The 21,499-nt window shown below is 41.1% G+C and overlaps 2 protein-coding genes across 2 annotated transcripts; both read right to left on the bottom strand.

Annotated features, from left to right (window-relative positions):
• Positions 1-170: 170 nt before the first annotated feature.
• On the bottom strand, positions 171-13,055 carry smc1b (structural maintenance of chromosomes 1B). Its single transcript, XM_041938709.1, has 25 exons — positions 12,947-13,055; positions 12,365-12,553; positions 11,673-11,785; positions 11,055-11,258; positions 10,392-10,630; positions 9,735-9,993; positions 9,132-9,272; positions 8,669-8,751; positions 8,380-8,587; positions 7,714-7,899; positions 7,410-7,601; positions 6,607-6,753; positions 6,174-6,311; positions 5,868-5,984; positions 5,412-5,518; positions 4,839-4,980; positions 4,380-4,525; positions 3,314-3,467; positions 2,906-3,003; positions 2,674-2,831; positions 2,212-2,366; positions 1,512-1,663; positions 703-772; positions 388-498; positions 171-296 (listed from the first exon to the last, which is right to left on the bottom strand). Exons 1-25 carry the CDS (start codon positions 13,053-13,055, stop codon positions 171-173), a joined length of 3,744 nt encoding a protein of 1,247 aa, XP_041794643.1.
• A 924-nt stretch (positions 13,056-13,979) lies between these two features.
• cpa4 (carboxypeptidase A4) lies at positions 13,980-21,042 on the bottom strand. The gene is made up of 11 exons (XM_041938585.1): positions 20,978-21,042; positions 20,160-20,241; positions 19,091-19,225; positions 18,860-18,958; positions 17,759-17,860; positions 16,615-16,716; positions 16,228-16,338; positions 15,821-15,911; positions 15,187-15,386; positions 14,555-14,639; positions 13,980-14,167 (listed from the first exon to the last, which is right to left on the bottom strand). Exons 1-11 carry the CDS (start codon positions 21,040-21,042, stop codon positions 13,980-13,982), a joined length of 1,260 nt encoding a protein of 419 aa, XP_041794519.1.
• Positions 21,043-21,499: the final 457 nt, after the last annotated feature.

Below are 21,499 nucleotides of genomic sequence, written 5' to 3'. Positions count from 1 at the left end.
GAGTAAAATCTATTTAGACATTAAACAGCCTAAAATGGAACAGAGAAATCAACATTTGGTGTTTAAGGTAGCTGCTTTGCCTGCACACCCAGTCAAAGGTTGAAAACACTGAGAACTACTGATGTAGCCAAAGAACAAAAATGCCAGAGCAGCAGATGGGAGGGCTTCATTCAGATGATTCTATGATACATAGGTCCTGTCCTCTCCGTGTCCGGCTCTTTCTCACTGTCTTCTTCAACCAGAGGGTAGGACCGCAGGTCCAGGGTCAGCATGCGGCTGAACATGCATTCAGCAAACTGTGAAGAACAAAATGCCACAGTGACTGCACTGTCACGACATAAATGAAGAGTTCTTCTCCAACTGAAACATGTTCCAAAAGTTCGTTACATCTGAGTAGACTCCCAGCAAGGCGTCGCTCTTAGAGTAAAACTGCTCCTTCAGGGAGATGACAATGATCTGCGCGTTCTGCCTCGTCTCCTCTCTGATGAAACTGGTCACCTAGATACAAACAAAACAAATTGCACAAATATAATGCATAAAAGTAAGATTATAGTGCACAGTTGAACACACACAAACTTTAAAAATGGCCATAAAAGTCTTCTGTATGCAGGAACTGAGGTGTCATTTTTGACTGATAAATTAAAACTGTTTCAGCACTGCTGCAGATATAAGTCTAAACCCTTCATGCAGCTGGAATCTTACCTTGCCAATGTTAGAGTTGTCCAGGGATGCATCCACCTCATCCAGGATGAGGAAGGGAGCAGGTTGGAAGCTGAGAGAAATGACACAAACATCATTGTGGCAAACAGCACAGACACAGTGAAGCAACAATGTGGGTGAAATGCCAAAGCCGCAGCCATTAAAAATGACGAAATGATGTAAAGTGCTTCAGAAAGAAAGGCGTATCAGACAAAAGAGGAAAAAAAGTCTTCGATTTAATAACCATAGTTTCAGTGCAAAAGAAAAAAAGAACGCAGCAACGATGGATGGGAATCAAATATCTCTTTAGAAGAAAGTTCTTGCGATTAATTTGCTGTTGTGAAAGACAAGAGGATCAACAGGCTCTTCAAACATAGCCTTTACTTTATTAGTCCACTCATCAGTTTATAAAGCAATGATCTTTACAAGCCAAGTACCCCCAGCCAGCTGCTTTTTTCTCCCCCTCTGAAAGATATTTCATGGTGTGTCAACAGCTGTGTTATTACAGCAATTCACTTTTTTATGAGTTGGGTTTTGTTTTTATAGCTATGAGGGATCCAGCTGTCCAGCTGAATTTATGTCTAACAAACACTGACTTTGGAAATAGGATGTATGTTTAATCTGTCAATTGAAGAAGCATCATGTCTATTGTACTTGTTATCTGGTGCCACTGCGTTCATTTCATGCAATTTTTATTATTCGGAGTGATTCATTCATCGCCAAAATCTACTTTTATACCCTGTTACCCTTGTTATAGTCTGATGTATTGTACTCTAGTCTATTTCAGGGTTTGAGTGTCAGCCCAGTGGTACCTTTGGATGGCAAACACCAGCGCCAGGGCAGCGATGGCCTTTTCTCCACCCGACAGATTGTCTATGGACATGAAGCGCTTCCCTGGTGCCACACAGCTGTAGTTGATGCCACTGAGGTACGGCTCTTCCGGATTCTCTGCACTCAGAATGGCCTGGAGCACATATAAGTCTGTTTTGATTTCATTTATTGGATTTTGTCATTGAAGGCATCTTGTTCTTGTTAGTTGGTTGCAATGTGCAACCTCGCTGCGAGATGCTACTAAATGTCTTGTAAGTCACCATTGCTGAAGAAGCTAACACAATGGTAATTTGGCCTACAGCCCACTGATGAAAGTATTGGAATATTTATATATTTGCAGTATTACATACCGAGAGTCTATGGCAACAATCCCTGAAAAGATGCTGTATTAAATTACAGCTAATGCTTAATGCTAAACGCTACTGCGAACAACTCCAACCGCTGCAGCTTCACATTAAAAGCATTTAACTGGCAAAACACAACTCGACTTTGATCATGAAGACGTCACAGGAAATGCAACGTGTTTGTCAGTGAACTCCCACTCCTGCCATTGTTCATCAAAACAACGATCATATCAGCATTTTATGACAGCAGATGAGTTTGAAATACTGCAGGGAGTAATGGAACAAAAAAACACAAACTTGTCAGTGTGTTTCAATGGTTGAGGCTTTGTTGCTTCACCTGGGCACTGCTGTTCCTGCACAGTCTTTTATAGGTCGGATCAATCAGGGCAGACACATGGTCAAAGCACTGGCTGAAGAGGCAGAAGCGTTGGGATTTGACCTGCTCAAACTCTTGGCTGCATTTTCTGGCCACTCTGGTGCTGGCATCAAAGGCTGAGTGAGGGACAGGAATCAAAGTTGAACAGCAGTCCACATACCTTAGTCATCATTACAACTCATATCAAAACATTCAACTACAAATATGGGTAGAAATCCCACGAGGGAATGAAACACTGCAGAATTTCAACAGCTGACCACTGACGAAAATGTGAACCCTGTCTCTTGAGCACTTATTAATTACAGAAAACATGTACAGATCTTGTAAATAAGATGCCAAATATATAAACTGTGGTTTATTACAGCACATCCAATCGAGAGTTGGTGGTATGGATCTTGACAGATACACTGACCAACAAAATACCTTCTGTTACTCCTTCTAACTTGGCCTTCACCTCCCTCATCTTCTCCAGAGCTTTCAGGTTGGGGGCAGTGGTGCGATGCAGCATTCCCTCTGTGGAAGAAATTGACTCCTCCAGCCTTTCCAAGTAGGCCCCCACCTCCTCCTCTGCCTGCAGACTCACACAAATGAACATGAATATAAATGGACAGCACTAAGAGAAAATTAGGGCACTGAGGAGGCTTCATGTCTCACCCTCAGTTCTGCCTCCACTCCAGAGTAGTCAATGACTAGCTGTGCCTCTCTCTCATAGACGTCCATGGTGGCTGAAGTGCTTTCAGATTCTGCGTCCAGCTGCACAAACCAGAACAATCAATCATCACGTTTGACTGACACCGAAATTGCTTCAAGCTGCTTCGTTCCTTCTTTAGTTTCTCAAAATTCAGTAGAGGTTCTCAGTCTTCATTACTCATAATAATGTGAGGGTTTCTACAGCTTCTTTTGTTATATTCTTCTTCAATTTTTCAAAATCTGATAATTTGAGCTCAAAGTATTATCCAGTAATTTTCCAAAATTGCGCAGGACTAGTTCTGAAATGGTAATTCACATGAGACAAAGAACAGTCAACTGTCAAACCTGAAATCTGCATGTCTCTATGTCCTACCTGCACCTCACTGATTTCATCCAGGCTTCCTGACAGCAGAGGGATGGGCAGATTCTGGATCTTGCAGGCCAGCAGCAAGTTGTGCCTGGCCAAGCGTTGCTGCTCCAACGCCGTCTCTGCAGTCATCACCTCCCGCTGAAGCTTCGCCAACTCTCTGAGAGAAGGAGAAAATTTGGGCAAGTTTTCTTGTTGTATTTCATCATTTTTGTCATAAGAAATCTAGACATTCTTAAAAAGTATGATATTTTGACAGTTGGTTCATGAAACACCAGAAAAAAAACGTCCACTTCTAACCACTAATTCATCACATTGCAGTGTCAAGCTCCAATAGTAAATAATAAATGCTTGAAACTGACTGCTTAACCGATGATTCTACAAACACCACAGATGAAAACAAGGATCAGAAAAAATTAATACCGTCATTTTAGTATCAAGTGTTAGGCTGTGTATTAAGAGACCTGTCAATCAATTAAACAGTGAAAGGTAGTTTTAATGTTGTTATGTGAAGAGGGTTTTTGTTATCCAGTAATTACCATTTTTTAACTGGGAAAATCTCACATATTTAAATCTCTTAAGTCATAATGTCTGGTGAAAATAATTTAGTTAGATGTGAAAACATTCTGGTTCTACATGCTGTTTTCCAGCCCATGCTTCTCTGAAGTTCATGCTCCCTCTCACTCATCCCCATCAATATTTTCACATCACACTTTGTGAATTAAGGGTTTACTTTGACCAGAGTTGAATTACTGTTTCTGTCAATGGAGTCTGGTGGCTTTGGCATGAGAGACATAGCGACTGTTTCAGATCAAACAATACTGGACCAATTCCAAAAGTTGTTCTCCCTCTTAGTCACTTGGACAAAAAAACATGAAAAATGCATCCATAAGCACTGATAATATTAGACTATAATATTAGTCCAGATCTTCCAAGACACATGGAGTGGAACCATTTTGAAAACCATGACACGTGAAACCATCTGTACCAGCATCTGCATGGTTGGCAGTAATAAAAGCACAACAGTACAGCAACAGTGACAACTACACTGGAGTATTGGCGGTAGCATTACTTGTTGATCTCTTGGACGCTTTGGGTTTTCTGGTCCAGCTCAGATTTGGCAGCGGCAACATGGCTCTTCTTTGACAGCAGCTGGTTCTTCAGCTCCAGCAGTTTCTTCTGATCCTCCTCCATCGCCACCAGCAGCTTCTCCTCATCCTCAGGGGGAATACAAACATCAGACTGAAAATGTCTGCAATCGCTGAAAGGTTTCATTTCACATCAGCTATAATGTGTCCAGAAAAAGCCTTAAATACAGACATATTCTTAAAACTCAATTGGAATAAAACAATATTCCAGAGAGAATGAGTGATAAATATTTACCATGTCTGGTTTAAATGTCACGGAATGGTATGTATGTCTGGTAAACCAGACATACATACCATACTAAACCAGTCATTCTGGACACCTTTTACACATATTACGTTTGATGGTCATGAACTATATCTGAACGAATGCCAGAGATGACTACCTTCCTCTGCTCAGCTATGATTCTCTCCTCATTGTTGATGGTTTGCTCCATCTTGTGGAGCTTCTTCTTCTCCTGCTCCAGTTGGTTTTGTTCATACTCCAACTGCACATTCAAGCGAGCATACTGACTCTCAAACTCCAGCCTTAAAGGAGAGACATATCAACAACTTAACATGCATACAAATTTGGGGTGTCAATGGTTATGCATGTTGTTTTATAGGATAATCTGCATACACACACACACACATATTGTGTGCACTACCGGTCCGAGGCCATCACACTCTCTGGTTGCTGATCTACAGTGAAACAGCAAAGAATATTTGTGGTTTGGGCGAAGTCTGGTGGCTTTGGAGAGAGCGATATAACAGCTTCAGTTTTCTATTGGATAGCACCGTCTGATGGTGAAACTATAGTGGTGAAAATATTCAAAATACAGTGTACGCTTAAATTAACTATGGATAAGTACCTCATAAAATCCCATAGAACTATCATCTTTATCATGCGTTCATCACTAATTTTGCTGGTTAAGCTTAGCACATATAGTACTGAAGATACTGATGTGTGGTTGTCGTACCGCTTCTTCTCAAGCTCTGTTTGCTGTTTCAGATGATCCTGCTCATATTCTCGAATGCTGTCCACACCGATGTCAGCACAGAAGTCAGAAAACACCAAGTCTTCAATCTAAATACACAGACCATCAACACTGTTAAGAACATGCAACCAGACATCTGGCAATGGCTGATAGATGTTTTAGTAAATAAGTTAACTTAAGCAGATGCCAGTCAAATACGTTGTTTAGCTCTTGAAAAATTCCATTTGGCTTTTTTGAACCTGTCAGCCATGACAGCCATAATGTATTTCAGTGGTTCTGGCCCAAAACCCCTGGAAATGAAGAGCTTTTAACTGAAACACTAATGGCAGTTCAGCAAAAGATACAAATATGAATTCACTGGTAACCTCAGCACTAGGGTTAAAACTGCAGTCGGTCAGTTGAAACTGACTGGCTTTGAGGATGGTGTGCAGACAGTACCTGGTCAATCCTGTCTCTGATCTTCTTCATCTCTGCATCCTTTACCTCAACACCCTCCTGCTGCATCTGGATTTGAGAGGACAGGTTTGCTAATTCACTCTCCATTCGAGAAATCTCCTGAAAACAATTAGCAGGACATGACAGGACAGAGTAAGTACTCGAAAACTGTGAATTGTCTGTACGTGTCTGTGTCACCACAACGCAATATATCTGTTCTTCTAATATCATCTGGGATTAAAATAATCAAAGCACAGAGTCAACATTCCTTTCCATTCGAGAAAGTCAAAGTTCTGTTCTGTGCCCTACCGCTTGGCATTTCAGGATGCTTTCCTTCCGAAGATTTTGCAGCTCAATTTTGGAGTATTTAAGGCGGGTCTTTGCACCCTGAGTCTGAGCAATGATCTGTTTCAGGTCTGACTCCTTCCTCTTCAGTCTAATCAAATCCTGTCACACAACCATAACAGAGAGTGAGAGTGAGAATTAATATGCAATCTTGAATAGTAATTTCAGCCCATTTATTTGTGTACTTGCCAAGGATAGCAATAAGTATACAGTATGTACTGTATATGACAACACATAATGTTTGTTAAAACCACAAACATGTAGAGAGGGAAGGAAATTCACAAAATTAAAGAGAAATTGAAGAAATTGAGGATTTACTTGTGAAGAAACTTTCATTTACTTTTAATTTTACATCGTATGGTTTTGCAAAATATTTTACATTTTGTGTTTTACTCACACGCAGCTCTGCAGTCAGCTGGTCCTTGCGTTCCATCAGCAGCGTCATGGCCTTCTTGTCCCAGCAATGAGCTTTGGTCCGCAGGTCACTGGAGCCTCCAGAGATCACACCTGACTGTGCAAACAGCGTCCCGTCCAGAGATACTGTCTGCAGAAAAGAAATCTGATTACATGTTTGCTGGCAGTAAAGGACAACATGTCAGTCAGTAAGCAAGTTAAAAACAGTAGGTTGTAATACTAGCCTGTTGAGCTCACAAGATTATAGTGTTTTTCAGTTAGGTGACAGTCCTATTTACTGTTTAGATTTTTACCCCAAACATGTAAATGGATTTCAGTCAGTGAGAGATACAATTTCACTTTCGCTTAATGAGAAAAACTTTTTTAGGAAGCTGTATGCAACCTTTCTCAACAATGTCTCCTCTTAATAATTTGAGGTAAAGGTACAACATGCTGCCTGTGCTTGATATCATTATCATCATTACCATAATAAATCTGTAGCATACTAAAAAATTAAGTGCTTTACTGTGGTTGTGATAACATGCAAGTAGAAGGCTATGCACATATTTAAAGAAAAAAAAAAATCAATTATGTCGCCCTCACCTAAGCCATGCTAACAGTAGTAAGTAATGTTGTTATTTCAATTACTATTTCAAATTTTTGTCAGGCAATATACATAAATAATGGAGCAGTAACCATAAGATGGCAAAACAAACACAAGGCAATGCAACATTAGTGAACCCAAGAATCTTGTTCATTTGTGCTTTTTGGACTTAACTGATAGCAACTCCAGCGTCTGTGGTTTACCTTAATGCGTTCCTGCCTGTCAAAAGCCACACTCCTTGCTTCTTTCATGGTTTCACACACCATGGCGTTGCCACAGACAAACTGCACCACTCTCCTCAGCTGGGCAGCACCTGCGGCAGCGTTAACCTGTACAACATCAACAACCATCTTGGCACCTGGCACCTCCCTCAGTCGCTCATTCAGAGGTCTCACCTGGGCACACAGCAGAGTTGGTTATCACTGACACAACTTCACCTTCTTTATCTATTTGCATTAATCCTTTAACCATCCGAAAAAGTCATGGCTTGCTTTAGTTTGAACTCACATCCAAGTACTCAATGGGCAAGAAGGTCTCAGGTTCAGCTTGCTCCTCCTTTAAGAAACAGATACAGTCTTGGGCCACTTTCTCCGAGGTCACTACTAAGGCATTCATGTAGCGGCCAAACACCCTGGTGACAGCTATCTGGTACTTCTTATGGATGGGGCTGCACAAGTCAGACAAACGACCATACTGGGACAGGAAAGAAAAATAAATGAAAAGAAAAAAAGGCTAATGAATAATTACTACAGATCAAGTGACATTTACAAAAAATTATATAATTCACAAGTTTTTACCTTTTATAAAATTAACAACTTACCATATCTTACCTACTCATTGACTTCAACTCTTCCAAACACATATATATAAACAGATTTATGCCCCCACAACTTGTAATACACATCCCAACAGGCAAGCACACACAGCCTGTTAGTGTTTGCTGGTTTCTGAGTCTTAAGTTTGCCTTTGTGCTTTTATCACAGAAGATGTGTTTTAGGTCTTTCTGTTGTTTTCAGCACCACAGTTTGAGGGTCACTGATTAAGATAAGTTAGATAGCTTTGTTGGCTGTAGTATTTTTTGATTGACAGGAGTTTAAATTCCTTTAACACATCTTCTGCCTCTCACTGCATTCTTACAGTTCACCCCACTCATTATGGTTATCTATCTCTTACCACATTCTCAGGGTTTAGTCTGCGGAGCTTCTCGAGCATCTCTTTGCGCTGCAGCTGGCGTCTGCTCTCCTGGGTGTCCAAACGTGCATTCCTCAGCTCCTCCACCACCTGTCCAAGCTCCTGGTTCACCTCCTCGGTGCGCTGGCAGCCACGCTGCAGCTCTGCACCCAGGCTCTCTTCTCGCTGACGGAACTCTTCAAGGGATGAGCTGAAACATTAACGATTCAGTTTTTTACTGGCTAGCATTACATTGTAAAGCTATGTAGAATAAGGAGTGCACATAACACACCTGCAGTTCTTGGTGTACTCCTCTAGCTTCTCTACCCTGCTTGTCAAATTTCCCAGCTGAGTCTGGTTGTTCCTGATAGCGGCCTACAACAGATGATGTTCCAATGCAGTAGCTATATACAGTAACTAAAGTTTTTATAGTAACAATGTATCACAAGTTTCAGCTGTTTCAGCAAGTTCAGTTGGTAGAGACCAAAAACATAGCTTAGCTGAATATTGGACCAGCATTCATCAGGTAGCCAGAGACATGACTCCAAATGAATGCTAATGTAGCTCTGTAACTCTTGAATAAGTAAATAGGCTAAACTGTCACCTAACAAGTTCACCATCATATGAAAAGGTTATGATATGTCAATGTTATGACCACAACTTATTTCTACTGGCCCTAAGTTGCCAAAGAAATCAGTTATTGCTGATTTAAGGATATATTAATCACAAATCCAGTAGTGTGTCATTGACAGTACCTTCACTTCCTTCTTTTTGTGCTTATCAAAAGCCATCTTCTCGCAGTCCGCTCTAACCTCCCAGTGCAGCTTCTCTGCCTGCTGTCTTAAGATGGCCCCCTGCTTTCGAGCCAGCTCCTTCAGCTCTTTGTATCGCTGTAGCTGTAGCAGAAACACATGCGAAAACAAACTCACTTTCACTTTGTCCCTTGTGATTTAGAGGTCTATGCAGTTAGCAGGTAGCATGGTTGTTAATAACAAGTAACAACCAAAATTGAGAAAAACATAAGACTTTTGTTGTCTGTTAATTTCAATGAAATTTGTCTACGGTCATTTTACTCACAATTTTAATGTCTCATGTAAAGTTACTCCAGGACAGGACTAACTCCTGCTTTTTGAAAAGAAAATGCCACATACATACATTGATGTACTGTACACAGTGTATGTATGTAATGTACTGTAGACCGTCACATACACTGCACTGGGTTTTTCATTATTTAAAGAATACGTGCTGCACGAAACAAACATTAAGGGCTGGACTACAAGCTCCCATCGCCTGCACAATATTAACTGACTTTTGGTTTGTCTGAAAGGGAAAGATGGCGTTGTTTGACACACACTCACCTGATCCTCATCCAGTTGAATGTCTCTTCCCCAGGAGGCTCCCTTCTCCTGCACCTGCTTCTCATAGTTGCTCCAGGTTCTCTCTAGTTCAGTGATCTCCTGTCGTGCCTCTGCCAGCTCATGCTCTTTAATAGCCATCAGCTTCTGACTCTTCCTAAGTGAACCATGGACTTCCTCTGCCTTCTTCATGTGATGGGAAGTGTTTACCTTGGCTTTGATGTACTGGGACCTGCACTGGGAGTGGACATGCTCCTGGGCACTAAGTGACAGAGTGAGAGGAGGCGTAGGTGAATTCTAGTTAACTGCAGACTTACTGGCACATTTATATTACATGCCAGTTCCATCCAGCCAAATACATGCAGTCATCTGAGGCTTGCCTTTTAAACATACCTACATGGAGAAACTTAAGGGCTGGTGAGGGACAAATTTAATGGGTTTTTACTACTCCATTAGCTATACTTTAGTGTATTTTCTATTGTACTGCTTAATATTTGTATAACATATTTTATTTCCACAGTTCTAAGTTTCAAATCATGCTGATAGCTTATTCCCAGATGTGAAAAACAAATACTTTATACTGTATCACATTCCATTAAAACTTCCCCTAAAAAACTAAATATACACAGGGCACACACACACACACACACACACACACACCGGATCTCCTTTTCTACATGCTGCTGCTCTCTGGTGAGGCGTCCATGTTCTTTCTTGCAGGTTTTGACCAGCTGCTCCCCGTTCACCAGTTCATTGTTCTTCGCAGCAGCAGTCTGCTGTTTCTCCCTCAGGGTGTTGCTGAGGGTGTTGATGCCCTTCTCATTTTGGTAGAGCTCAGCCAAGCTCAGCTGCAGGCGGTTTTTGTGAAGGTCGTCCACCAGCGCCTGGTACCTCTGGGCCTGGAAAAGTGGGAGGCAGGGGGACCAGTCAATCAATGAACAGGAAAGCTCAAGAGAAACTAAGGCCACTAAATTACAGTCCAGTTGATGCTTAACAGTCCATGCTGACATTAACAGTCCCCATCTCAGTATGTCAGCACAGCTATAGACACTTTTGCCTTTGTCAAAAAGTCAGTAAGTCAGTGTGAACCTCTTGCAAAACTGACAAGTCATTCCGTGAGAAATTTTGATGTTTGTGCAAGCTGTTTTTGCTGTTACTTTTATTTTTTTAGGGAACACGTTACATCTTGGGATTTGCAGCTTTATTTGTCTGTGAGTGATTATGAACATAGTTTGCAGGTTACATAACTACAACTGTGTGTGACTTTGGGGACTGTGCTGAACAAGCCACTGTAGATGGGTGGCCAGGTTTGTATGACCTTACCTCTATTTTTTCCTGAGACACCTCTTTCTTCTCGACAGTAGCAGATTTCTTCTTGTTGAAGTGAAACTGCGTGTCCTCTTTGGCCTTCAGCATGGCCCCTTTCTTCTTATCATACTCTGCAGCACACTCTCTCGACTGACTGATGCACTCAAACATCTTGGTCCTCTCCTTTGGGTCCATCAAAGCTATGGACTCCACTGCACCCTGGTGAAGGGCATAATGAGTAACAGACTTGGTTGTAAGGTATTATTATTTCCAGCCATTGTAATGGCTCAACAAGGTGCTACAAGCAAGTCCCCACATACAGTAACCATGTTACAGAAACATTATTAAAAGTAGGAAATGAGTGTGTTTGGGATATGACCACACGTTTTATGAACTTCATCATGTAATTTCAAGTCTTGAGAATGCCACATATATTCTCCAACGTACAACATATGTGCTGTGCTCTCCGTCATCCTGTCTTGTTATCTCTCTACAATGTATTTGTATGTTTTATGTATCAATATAATGGGGATATGTAGTTCTGATCTTAGTATCTCCCACACATCTCCATGAATATTCTATACAACAATATGTTTTTAAGCATATCTACAGTCATTTCTTGACAGTGTTTACCTGGAACACCAGACAGTTTTGGGCTTTGGTCACAATGCCAATCTTCTCCAGCTCCTCCATGTATTTGGTGAAAGTGACAAGTCTATTATTGATGTGATATGCAGAGGAGTCACCTAAAAAATGCAATGAATGTCAGTTTTAACGGCAGCTGATACCTCAAAACTTTGAGAATAAAACTACTGTACTTGTTTGTACTTGATACTACTAGGGGCACCTGGGAAAATATGGTTTTATTTCTTAAAGATCTTTGAATATAAAAAATGCAATTTAACAGAACTGTACAGCCATGTAATTTAAGTAGCATTATTTATAACATACTTATTGTTGCACCCTCCAGATAGAAGTTCTTTGTGAACCAAAAACAATGAGCAAATCTAACTGACTGACGTTAATACAAACACACGACAAGCCACCACCTGTGTCATTTAATTATTATGACGACATTACCATGATTAACGGTTATCAATGTCACTAGTCAGGGCCAAAACAACAACCACTATCATGGTAAAGGCCTAACGTTACCGTTACTGTCTCAAGTAAAACAGGCTACTGGGAGGTTATTGTGGACAACCTTATTACCGTTATCCCGCGCTCCATTCAAACTCTCTTGACAAAAAAGAGTGGCTTCTTCAACAGTTAACCTAACTGTAAAACTATGAATGATATGTACGAAGTGCATTCATTAAACTGACCTGTGATGGTCCGGGAGAAGACAGTCTCCACGGCATCGAAGCCGCAGAACAGCATGGCAACGCTGGCGGTGTCGCGCACCGGCTGCCCAATGTGGGCTCCGTGTATCAGGTCCCTGAGGTGCTTCACCCGGAGAGAGGCAGCCCGCTCCCCCATGGCAAAGCTCAGGGCATCCATCACATTGGACTTGCCTGGTGTGATTTAACCCAACATCTTCAGCATAACTCTGAACAACTCTTGATTCCAGCGATAGGTTTCAGGCATTGGCTTCAACATTTAACGTCAGTTAAGCTAACAGTCGTGTAATATCGGCATTAATAGTTAACCCATTCTCTAAGATTTTCTGGATAAGGTAACGACGCACTGTAGTTTTATCTATCTCTAGCATTTCATTAAGTGATTTATATGTATTTCATTCTCTTCAGAAGAGGTATATACAAGAAATAAAATCAACCTAGCAAAACCTTTTCCAAGAACGTTAAAGCTAGCTAATATTGATTCAACTAGGCTATTAGCATAGACAGCTAAATTAACATTAGCTCGATGCAAAGCTTGTAAAGTTGAGAGTAAAAAACAACACTCACCAGAGCCATTTGTGCCAATTATACAGGTAAATGGCAAGAACGGACCGATAACTTGATTCCCTCGCCATGACTTGAAGTTTTGTACGTGAAGTTCTTTCAGATACACCATTATAATCTGCGGCTATGGCGAGTCAAGTATTGCTAATTTACGTGTAAGATGCACTTACTGAACTAGAACAAGCCGGATGTTGAGAGGCGGGAAGCGCGAGACTCAAAACAAAATTTCATTTGTATTGTTTTCTTGTTCCCGAGGTGAAACTCGATGTGTAGTTTTATACGGGGCCAATGTCTGTATCACACTAAACCATCCCCTGAAAAAATATGTAGTCCAGCACTCCAGCTAATAACGTTTTTTATTTTTAATGAGCCTTTGTATTCAGTTTAAGGCCTAACTACAGCCTCAAATCCTTGTTCTGACTATCTGACAGACTGGTTTTTGCTAATTACAAGGCAAAGCATTGTTTGTTAATCACTTTTTACAGAAATGGAGAGAAATGTTTATATCCAAATGTACGGTCAAGTCCTGAACTTAAATGTGGAATGTCAAGTCCATGTCCAGGCTTACTAAAAGGTCCATTTAAGTCTGTTGAAAGTAAGACATTTTGCTTACCACTTTTTCCAAGTCTGATCAAATAACAGAACTGAATTATTAACTGAAATAAAATATGTCCAGCTTTTTTTCCAAAGAATATTTTATTGGAAAAAATACTGTCAGTTTTAACATAAAAAAAAAAATGAACGTCTAATACAGTATTTCTCTGCAAGACTGTATCTGATGTCAGATTTACCTTGAAGTCAAATGTGATTCAAGTGCCCAACTTCTCTGCCACAAACCCCTTCACCCACAGGTTGACCTTCTGTGTGCAACAAGAATAAAGGAAGGCAAAAAGGAGTCCTGAAACGCAGACAAACAGGATCTTCATGACTTTATTGGTCAGTATTGACATAAAATGCCATACATCAGCAAAGAGTGATGAGAAAGTTGTTCTGCCAACTGAGTCAATTCCTTTTCCTCCATCCGTGGTTAACGCCATCAATAACTGTGGTCACGGACATGCTCCATGATGTGTTTCAGAGCGAGCCAGGTCTCGGAGGCGGTGGGGATGATCTGATTGGCTGGCAAAATGAAACCATAGCGACCGGTGTCCCTCAGCTCGAAGGCAAAGGAGTACTTGATGCCCTGGTTGTAGGTCCAGTCAATGCTGCCACCAGTGGCTGGATCTGAGAGGAAGAGGAAGAGGTGAGAAGAAACACTAGTAGTGTTAGCAGCAGCCCTACTAATACAATATATCAACTGTTTTTCAATGTTGAACAAAAGCTCAAGAAAATGCAAAAAAGTTTTAACAATGATTCCATGAATTTGTTGAAGAGTTAAACTGAGCAGGACTTTTTACAGTTGGAAAATAAACTTTGGCACATCGGGCCTCTGTTTTCTTATTACTCATTGGCCCACACATACACAGATATTAAGAATAATTCCGAATGATATTAATGAAATGAATGAATCATTTTCAAATGAATTTATTTATTGTTTGCAGCTTATCATGTGTGTAAATTTGAGGCGAATTCTCGTTGCAGTGAAGTCACATTGTACTAAAAGTTACTTACAGATGATGTTGCAGATGCTTCCAACCTTGTATGTGGTACCATAGAGGGAAGTGAGTTTCTGCACTGCTGCTCTGGCAAGAGAGTCCTATAGGGAACAACAAAAAGGATACAGTATTGACAATCTTGAAAGGGGTGGTGATGAATACAGCAGCATTCAAGGACCGACACAACCTTTTGCAGAGTTTACAAGTCAAGCCAATATTATTTACATAGTGCACAACCACATACAGTTACATATGAGTAACTACAGGACTGTTGGTCCATCAGGCAGCTTCACGGTTAACATGCACGATTTTAACTCGAAGCAGGGAGATCATTAAGGTAAGATAAGATAAAACTTTATTAATCCCCAGCAGGGGAAATTTGGGTATTACAGTAACATGTAATAGCAGTTGGAAAGAAAAATAGCAACAGAGTCAGAGAAATTAAAAAAACAAAATACAAAATAAAAGTTGACTATATATATGTACATACTATACAAGCAACTATATGAAAGAAAAAATATGTAGGAAAAATTTATTAAAAATATGCATTTGTCTCTGCTATGTGATAACTACTTTGCAGTCAGTTTCATGAGACTGTCGAAAAAGGTGGAAGATTTGTTTTGTCATGTGCCTTTCCTCCTTCCTTACCAGCTCAGGCTGATCGGACACGTTCCCGCAGTGGTAGCCGTAGGGGTACATGAGCAGCTGGGAGTAGGCGTGGACGGAGATAAAGGACCTGAAGTTGCGGTGGCTCTGTATCAGGTTCACCACGTTTTTCACCTCAATCTCAGAGTGAACCACGGGGCCGTGGTAGGAATCAGAGCAGGGGTTACTACTGGAACCCACGCCTGGAGGAAGACATTATAATGAAACCACGTGTGAAACACGACAGGACAATGGAAGTGGCATCACGTGCATGAACTTATACGCACACGTGAACTCGGCTGCCAGTTAACCAGATACAATGAGCTAAAATTAATGCATTTTAATGACAAAATTACTTCATGCTCATTTGTGGTGCTGCTGAATTGTATTGTGCTATATTGGCAGGTGTTTCTAATATGTCTACCTACTCCATTCTGACCATGTGGTGGACAGAATAGTGGAAACACTCCTCAGAATAAATCAATACAGTTCAACAGCACCTCAAACTGCAGCCTCCATAAAGTTAAATAAAAAACAAGGACACTATAACCTCCATTGAGGTGGCATTCACTACAACTAGAATAGAATAAACATAACAAAAACAAAATAAAGTTCATACTGTCTTTTCTATACTGACCACCAAAGCCTGCATCCCAGTTCCTGTTGGGATCGACTCCACGGCACGCAGAGCCCGGGTTCTTGGAGCGGGTCTTACGCCACATACGGTTCTATACATCGCACAGTTAAGACAGTCAGTCAAGCGCTGCAATTCAGGCAAAATGCACGCAACTGCAAGCATGGGCACTTTAATTTGTTTGACCTAAACTGTACATGTGTGTTTACTGTATGTGGTGGATGAGTTTAAGACCCTGGGGGCCAGCAATTCACATCTGCCATGTTTTCCTCTAAAATACTGACTTTACATGTAAAATGTTAAAAAAAAATGTTCTGTTAGCCACAATGTGAAAATAACGTTGTCATAGTAAAACCATAACAATAAAAGCTAATATACAGCAGGTTTTCCACTGAATGATGGCGACATACGTTGGTGTGGGAGTAAACGTAGCCGTCGGGGTTGGCCAGGATCAGCATGTAAATGTCCATCTTGTTCAGAAGGGAGGTCACGGAACCGTCGACACCGTAATCAGTGGCGATCTAAGCAAGAACACAAGGCATTGGTTTTGTACAAATTGTTGTGATTCTCAAAAAAAGAATGAGATCTTTCCTATCTTGTGCAGGGGAAACTCTAAGATTCTTCACAAGCAGGGAAGGAATGTGAGGCTCGATGCACTTAGGCGGACAGCTTAACACATTTTGTTGAATCTAGAAAGTAACCTCCCCAGAACATTTTTGGGAACCACATTTTGTCCCGCCTCTAGAGGAGATCTAGCACAGTTCAAATGACTCTGATGTCTCGTTGAAGTGTTGTACCTTGTTGGCTGTCCACACTCCGGTAGCCTGAGACACCCATTCTCTGGCGTGGATACCTGTGTCGATCCAGATAGCAGGACGGTTCTTTCCTCCGGTGCTGAACTAAACACAACGTCAACAGGAGGAAAACTCAAACTGGTATAAAAATGGCTGAAACGATAGAATATAAGTGTTATGATGTAACAGTGCAGCCTAAAGCTTTCATCTATCCTTTAGAGCACATATGTCAAAGTCAAGGCTCGCGGGCCGGATGCGGCCCGCAAATGATTTATATGTGGCCCCCCGGATGATATTTGATTAATATTAGAACTGGCCACAGCCGCCCGCTGGTGTTTTGCACGGACCAATACTACATTCCCCACAATGCAACGGTAGCCCGCGAACTCACTGCAGCGCGGCAAACGGGCCTCGGCTTCATTATTCATCAGCAGCCAGAACAGATGTTAACTTTCAGTTACCCACTCCCCAAAAAGGAAAGTATTGTTTTGTCTGTGTCCTATAGATTTTTGTATTTTAATTGATTTTATTTATTTAGATTTATTTTTCAGTTGAACTCAGGGAAAATTGCAGATAAGAGCCATGAGAAGGAATACAACAGATTTGATTTTTTATTTCTATTTTCTAATTTTACTATTGTTTTTGAAGGACATTTATTGTTTTGCTGTTTGCCTGTTGAAAATGTTTTCCCTTAATTACTGACAGAGCCATAAGAAAATATTGCTTTATTCATTTAATGCACAGGACATGTGATTTTTCTTTGAAGGAAGTTTGTTTTTGTCTGTGTGCCTGTTGAAAAATGTTAACACTTGAAATTACTGACAGAGCCAAAAAGAATATTGGATTGTTCATTTAATCATTAAATAATATACATTGTGTTAGATCTTAGTTAAATAGGCTATGTGCAATTATTAAAATATGTTTTAATAAACATTGAACCAGTCCGGCCCTCGGCTGGTAGCCAATTTCTTTGGCCCTCTGTGTATTTGACTTTGACATCCCTGCTTTAGAGGTACTTGTGAAAAGGAAATGTGAGGGCACTATATGAAACGTACAGGTTTAACTGTTAACGGAAAACACACTCGTGCACATACAGTACGGGCAGGTAGAGGCATGCTGTTGTCTTGCATGAGGTGCTGTGTCCTACCTTGAGCACATACATGGGCCTGTTCTCATACGATCTCCCGATTTCCTGCTTGGTGACCAGGTTAGGGTGCTGAGCCACCAGAGTGTCCATCCAGCTGTAGATCTGTACCAGAGACAAGTCGAAGCATTACAACACAGACAAATGTGGCGTGTCTGCTACTGAACAGAACTGCTCAACAACTCTGAACAAGACCGACTCGTTCCAGAAAGGTCTGTATTTACATGAGACTATGCAGCAGATAGCACTCCAAAGAATCAGAATTATAATGAAAATACATGCGTCTGTTAAATGTGTGTGTACATCAGAATTTATTAGTTAATTTATATTTTGTATTCATAATTTTACTCTACAAAGTAACAGTAACTAAAGTGGTCAAGTAAATGTAGTGGAGTAAAAAGTATAGTATAGTCTATGTCTCCAAAATGTGTTGGAATGTAAGTAGAAAGTATCATACAATGGAAATACTAATACTAATACTTACTTCTCAGCCAGTGCCCAGTTTGATTTTAGACTGGTTAGACTGGTTTTAAACTGGTTTGTAGTTAGGACAGCCTTAATTTGGCTCTTAGAGTCTAAAGCAAGTTGGACATTTTCACAAATATATAAACTGGCTTATTTGAAGCCTAAACTGCGGTGACCTGCTTGCTGGAAATATGCAGCAGCGAGGACATTCGCCTGGACGCCATCCCGAGCCTGACTTAGCAGAAGCGCTGAGCTCTGCCACGTTAAGAGGCCACAGCAGCTCAGCTCTGCTGCAGCTCTGGCCTAAAGTTAAGTTTTATACATCTTGAAGTTTATAGTTTTTTTTTATTACTATTATTGTTAAATTTTCACAGTAAAATGACTTTCTGCTCCTGTTTTCTGCTGTAGTGAAAAGAGCTGAGCAGCAGCCATGTTTTTCAGTTTGAGAAAAGTCTTAATTCACCCAGAATTTATGGCAAATTACTTCTGCTTGAGATAGTGAAGAACTGGACAGCTTTGTGGAACAGATGAATTTAGACATCTATCTGAAGCTCAGACTCTTAGACATGGAGCTCAGAGGAGTGAAGCCAGTCGTATCTCCTGAGTGATGTCCTGTATGTGTTTGTATGAATAGCCTACTGTCTCCAGGGAATGAAAGGCTCCAAAGTTGAAGCTCGAGGTTCTGCGCTCCCTCATCTGGTTCCTCTTCATCTCAGTTTTCTCTGCATCGAGAAGCTCCTGAACGTGACATGCAGGGCAGCTAGAATTCAGTGCTATCATCATGCGATTTTCAGCATCGAGTTAAAACTCAGCGCAGTCAGGGACATTACAACACTGATCAGGTCATGAGGGAACAGGAGGACGGCGTACCTGCAGGTTGTTTATAGTGACAGAGTAGGGGATGCTGTGGGCACCCAGGTACTCGGTCACATGGCTCAAACTGGAGCGGGGCACTCGGATGTCGACGGGGAGCTCAGCGGAGACCGGATCCAGCCAGAAGTCCAGCTGGGATCAGAAAGCATGAACACTCATGAGGTATTATACTGAAAATATGGTCCCTTCTTTAATTATTTCTCAGTGTTGTGTCCTCAGATAGATCAAGCGTGAACCCGTCGCACCAGTGTTCCCATCAGATCAATCAACGAGATTGTAAATGTTGATCTCTGAACCACATCTTTGCATATATTATTTTATATATTTGCACTACCTAAGTCATTGTTCAGTCAGTTATACAGTTCAGTTGAGCTGTATGTCTTTTTTCCAATGCAAGTCAAGTTCCATGTATGTGCATATTAAAGTCGTTCTGATTCTGATCTGCATCTGTACGTGTCCTTAGATCCTTTGTCACCTTGCTATAAGGTATAAATACAGCTGATTATGATTCTAAACAGTAACGTTGGTACCCAGATGTGTTCTCTGTGTTTCTTTTTAACTCACTTGTTAGTCCAAAACCCCTTTCTTTGCTTTTTGACTTTAAGAAATGTGAAAAGCATTCCAACTGAGTCACAAAATTTAAATGACCTTTAATCTAATTAATCTAATCAAAGTTCAAGTCAACAAAAATAAACGTTTTCTCAAATGACGGTCTGCTTATTCATTGCAAAATCTGCATTATTTTACATCGTAGAATCTCAGAATAAATCGAATAAAATAAGAGGAAAGGTTAATCTCTGCATTTTTTCTGTATTAACGGCTGCAGCAGAGAGCTTCTGACCTCCTGACAGGTGGAGATGACTGTTAACCTTCAGCCCACATGAACTCTCAAGCGGATCATTTTTTGAGTTGAACTATTTGCCTTTTGTACTTCTTGGACGTTCATGAGAAATTGTTTGGCACAAGCAGCCACGTGAACTTGAACGTAGGAGTTTGTGCTGTATGCACGATGCAGTGTGTGTGTGAGAGTGTGTGTGTGTGTGTGTGTGTGTGAGTGTGTGTGTACCTCCCACTCCTCCTGAGCCTGCAGAGCCTGCAGGAGTTGGATCTGCTCCTCAGACTGCGCACTGATCCTGATGACCTGATCTCTGGAAGAAATTCATTTCCTGAACATTGTTATTTACATTCCAGTTTTTTTTTTATTCCCGACAGTCTACCGTGCAGTGTGTTCAGCAACAGAAGACGGTTTTAATTCACTGCTTACCAAAACGTATGACAAGCAATTAATCATAGAGCAACAACAGCTGGTGCTCAGACCAATGACAGTATTTCTGAATTAATCTTTCTCTAAGGATAAAGCCTAGTGATGTTCAACTTGCAGTTATTTGACAGGGTGAATATGAGGCATCTAAGGGAGTCTCTGAATGTTTGTATTTAATAACTAAGCCTGCACCTTCTTTGTCCGTCCAAATGAAGCGTATCCTGGTATGACAGTTATTTATTTTGAGAGAAAACTGTGTTCACCTTCAACACGTTTTCTTACGAATTTCTATGGTGCAGCAGCACAGTTTACCCCCCAGCATCACAGCAACTTTTGGTTTATTTTTTGGTTTATTTCTGTTTTCTGACTATTGGAGACGGTTGTTAGGTGGTTTATTTCTGTTTTCTGACTATTGGAGACGGTTGTTAGGTGCCACAAATGTTGATTAGAGGAACCTTTATCATACCAATACCATACTGTTATTGTTGCGATAGGTAAAAAAAGGACAGGTTACTGCTTAGAAAACGCTCTGCAGAGTAAAACTGGCCGGCTTCAGAGGTAGCCACGGCAAACGCAAAGCTCAGGGGACGATCAAACAGCACAGTGTGCACAGGCTGACTCACCCAGTGAAGACCTTCTCAGCTTTGGCCGCAGCCACAAGCACCAACAGCAGCCAGACGCCTTTCATCTCGTCTGTGTGTCCAGACCGTTTCAGAGCCACAACTGTGCCGGGCATCAGTTTTTCTAGTCTCTCCCTATCATCAGGTGACAGGTGGACCGTTCCCATGCAGGAGAGTTACCTCACCCTGCTGATAACCAGCTCTCCTGTCTACAGAAAAAGTTATTTTGAGTGAAAAACTTGCAGATTATGTTATATCTTATCTGTCCAGCACTACTTTTTTTCTTTATTCAGTTAACCATTTATGCCGTGAAAATCAATGTGATTCATCACTATCGTCACAGTTTGTACAGGGCTGCAGTGGTGAGGCGGATGGAAGCCCATGGACTTAGGATGGTTAGATGAACAAACCGTGCATGATCTTACACGCTGTTTACGTGGGAGAAACATCAAGCGTTCACAATCCACTAGACTCTACAGAAACCGTTGATGATATGCAAAAGCATCCTTAGATTTGAGCTCATCA

The sequence above is a fragment of the Chelmon rostratus genome, chromosome 6 (genome assembly GCF_017976325.1).
Source record: "Chelmon rostratus isolate fCheRos1 chromosome 6, fCheRos1.pri, whole genome shotgun sequence".
Lineage (NCBI taxonomy): Eukaryota > Metazoa > Chordata > Actinopteri > Chaetodontiformes > Chaetodontidae > Chelmon > Chelmon rostratus.
The sequence above is the reverse complement of the archived record's forward strand: the minus strand, read 5'-3'. Positions and strand labels throughout refer to the sequence as shown.